Source organism: Lipotes vexillifer, unplaced genomic scaffold, assembly GCF_000442215.2.
Source record: "Lipotes vexillifer unplaced genomic scaffold, Lipotes_vexillifer_v1.1 scaffold443, whole genome shotgun sequence".
NCBI lineage: Eukaryota > Metazoa > Chordata > Mammalia > Artiodactyla > Lipotidae > Lipotes > Lipotes vexillifer.
In genome coordinates, this window is record NW_006779163.1 from 472,591 (window position 1) to 476,209 (window position 3,619).

General features: G+C 52.6%; 1 protein-coding gene across 1 annotated transcript in view; it reads left to right on the forward strand.

The window, feature by feature from the left end:
• The window catches only part of MBTPS1 (membrane bound transcription factor peptidase, site 1), a 51,320-nt gene that overhangs the window by 21,420 nt on the left and 26,281 nt on the right, over positions 1–3,619 (forward strand). The window contains exon 8 of the mRNA XM_007452523.1: positions 193–260. Within this exon, the coding sequence (XP_007452585.1) occupies positions 193–260 (68 nt within the window). The remainder of the gene's footprint in view (positions 1–192; positions 261–3,619) is intronic.

Below are 3,619 nucleotides of genomic sequence, written 5' to 3' on the forward strand. Positions count from 1 at the left end.
TCATGCCCCAGTCCGGGAAGATCCCACGTGCCATGGAGTGGCTGGGCCCGTGAGCCATGGCTGCTGAGCCTGTGCGTCCGGAGCCTGTACTCCACGACGGGAGAGACCACAGCAGTGAGAGGCCCGCGTACCGCAAAAAAAAAAAAAAAAGAGTGGTGTACTTTCATAAATAAATGCTTGTTAATTTTGTAGGTGTGGGAATTAACAGCTAACAACGTCATCATGGTTTCTGCTATTGGCAATGATGGGCCTCTTTATGGGTAAGTACCCCTGATAGGAATAACCTTAGAGGTATTTTTTTCCTTGAAATAACTGAAAACCTGTTGTTTGTCTGTCTCCGTATCTTGCTATACCTGTTTATACCTGTCTAAAACTTCGTATTGTGGATATTCTCAGCACATACAAAAAAGACTTTGTAATGAATCTCATGTGCCCACTCACTCCAGCAGTTGCCAACTCAAGGCCGATTTTGTTTTTGTTTAATTTTTTGTGTTTTTAACTTTGCCAGAAATAGCAATTTGGAGGCCTAAAGTTTTTATTCTACTCTCTTTACCCCCAACCCAAAATCGATCAGGAAAGTAAATCTGTTAGAAATAAATGGATTCTGCAGTATTTATTGAGACCCACTGTGCACAAGGCACAGTGTAAAGAGGTAAATAAGTTGAGGTGCCTCTGCCTTTTTAGGAAAAATAAGGTACAGATACAATGAGACTCATATGAGGAGAAAGTGCAGGGTGGCGTAACAGACACCGTGTTTGGGGGACTGCAGAGAAGGATCCGATAGGGAGGGACCAGAGAACAGTGTCACACAAATGTCCCTTTGTGCCGGGTTATGGTGTATTAAAGTGGCTTGAAATGCGGGACATCAGTCACTGAATCACAGGCAGTAGTGAGCTTTTGTCTGGTTAGTGATCCCAATTTTCTTTCTGCTTACAGCTCCAGTTTTTATTCTGTAGATAATGCATATAAATAACCTCTTGTGCTGAAACGCTTCTGCGGTGGGATGTCTGTCACCCCACTTTACCAGGCTTCCGGGACGTGTGTGGTTCAGTGCCGTGGCAGAGGGCTTAAAGTAACTGCGGAGGAAGGAGAGAGCACACAGAGCCCGCCTCGGCGCGCCCTGGTCCAGGAGAGCCGCCTGGCCTGGCCGTTTGCTCGTGCCTTCAGGAGCACGTGCCCTGGCTTCAGGGACACCCTGGCCGTGCTGCTGGGGCAGAGCAGGCCGTCTTGAGCGCTGACTGAGCTCATCCATAGTGGGGCTTAGGCTGGACTCTGTGAAATTAATGATTCTATAGGTCAAAACCCATGCACATGCTCAGTCCTGGTTCCAGCCTAAGAGCTGTTCTGTCAGCAATCCCATCTCCTTGTAGGGGATCTGGCTGGGTCCTCAGTCGTGTATGTTGTGACTCACAGGCGTAAGTGGCGTAAACGCGTCCCAGCTCTAGTTCTGCCACGAAAAGCACCAGTTACTTAGTAATCTCACCCAGTTTCCATGTCTTCTCTTTCTAACGCTTCTCCATTTGTCCCTCCCCCCACTTCTGATGTCCCCGCTCCAGGCCAGCCCTCGGCAGCTCAGCATCCCCAGGTTATCTGTCAGTTCCCCAGCCCATCCTCTTGCCTCCAGTCTTCCCCAGCCCAGCTCTCCCTGCATGGGGGACGTGGGGTGGCGGGGAGGGTGCGGGGACGGAGCCAGGCAAGTTTGACCTGCCCTTGGGCTGTGGGGCCTTTGCTTCTCTGAGCTGTGGCCCCCTCGCCTGGCTCTGAAGGGCACAAGACCTGCCCGGGTTGGTGGCTGTGAGGATGAGGATGAAATGAGACAGCCGAGGGAGAGCACCACGAACGCTGAGCCTCTGTGAGTGGTAGCTGTTCCCTTCTCTTCCTTTTTTCTGTGTTTCTGTTGTTAAAACAGAGTCTAGCAGTTTCTTTAAGGATCTGCAGTGGATCATTATTGCCTGATCAGATCTAAACTTTTCTCCTTGGTTTCAAGGTCTTCAGTAGTCTAGCCTGGGGTTGGCAAACATTTTCTGTAAAGGATCAGATAGTAACCAGTTGAGTCTTTGTGGGCCACATGGTATGTTGCACCTACTCGCCTGCCCTTGTAGTGTGAAGGCAGCGTGGATGTGTAGACGAATGGGCGTGGCTGTGTCCCGGTAAACCATAGCCTCACTTCCCCCTCCCCCCGTGCACTCTTCCTCAGAGCAGGCTCCTCCTCGGGTCTCCCTGGGGAAACGGTGTTCCTCTCGGTCTCCATCACCTCATCCTGCTGCTGACCCCGCCCCCCCCACCCAAGCCTGCCTTTCTTTCCGTTCACACCAGCTCTTCCACATGCCATCCTGACTGCTTTGCACACACTGGTCACTCTTCTGAAATCCTGTGACTTCTGTGGGCGGTCCACGTGGGGGCTTCTGATCAAAGAGCTGCTCGTGCTTAGCGTGGCAGGGGGATCTCGGGAGAGGAAGCCCCGGTGTCAGACTCGTGTCTGCCCACAGAGCCTCACAGCATCTGGCGTCCGCCAGCTGCTGGGTAGGCTGGGGGTGGCACGCGGTCACGGTGGCACAGCCTGAACGGGTGTGACTTACTGCGGGGCCTCGGGTAGGGCTGGTCAGATGACAGTAATGCACTTGAAGAGCCCAGTTATTTATCGGAGGCGTGGCGCTGCCTGACACGTCCCCACGGGTACCCCTTCTGGGAGCTCTCTGGGGTCTGGCACCCTTGATGCTTAGATTTCATGGTGCCAAGGAGTCTGCTGCTGCACTTCCCCCTTTTCAGCACCAACAAAGATTTTCTGATGCTTTCCCCTGATTTTAAGGGTGTAAAGTATAGGGATTGGCAGGTAGAGGCAGGGTAGGAAGATGGTGTGTTTTGGTATCAGCTTCAGTGGGAAATAACTGCCAGTGACTTCTGTTCTAATCTCTGCTCTTTGATGTCATAGAAATTTGTAAACTTTTACTGTCAGCCAATTAACAAATCACTGCTGGTGCTTCTGAACAACGAGCTGGTAGCGTGCTGGCGGTGGGTAAGCTAAGGCGGCGACGCTAGGGCCGGCCCCGTGTCCTTGAAACAGTAGTCTCTTGCTGCTGCTGTCGCTTCAGCGGCTCAGATTCAGTTGTGGTTCAGGAGTTCATTTTGTGGTGGTGGAGCGGAAGTAGATAAAGCTTGGAAGTGCAGTTCCATAAGTGGTTGTTTCATACTTTCAAATAGTTCATCTTGACTTACATCTTGACTCCGTAGTTTAAACGTTCGTGTCATTGTGGATCTAGTGCCCTTGAAGTGCAGGGGAGAACCGCATGCTTTTTCACGCGCATCCGTGTCTTCCCGCTGAGGAGCCCGGCGTTACGGAGAGATGAGTGGTTCCCGTGGTTCCCATGAGGAAGGGGGACACCTGCCCGAGACCCGGGGAGAACTTCCACTTTCTGACGGTGGCAGGTGCACGTGTGTGGCTGCAGTTCCTTCCCAGAGGAGCCAGGGACCGAACTGGGGCAGGGGGTGGCTGCGCTCGCAGCAGTTGGGAGGTGGTGTACGGACGTGTACGCAGGTGATGGTGCTGGTAGTGGCCAGTCTTGTGAAGCTCGGAGGAAGGGGGCTGCTGCACGCCTGGCAGTAGTGAGGGCAGAAGAGC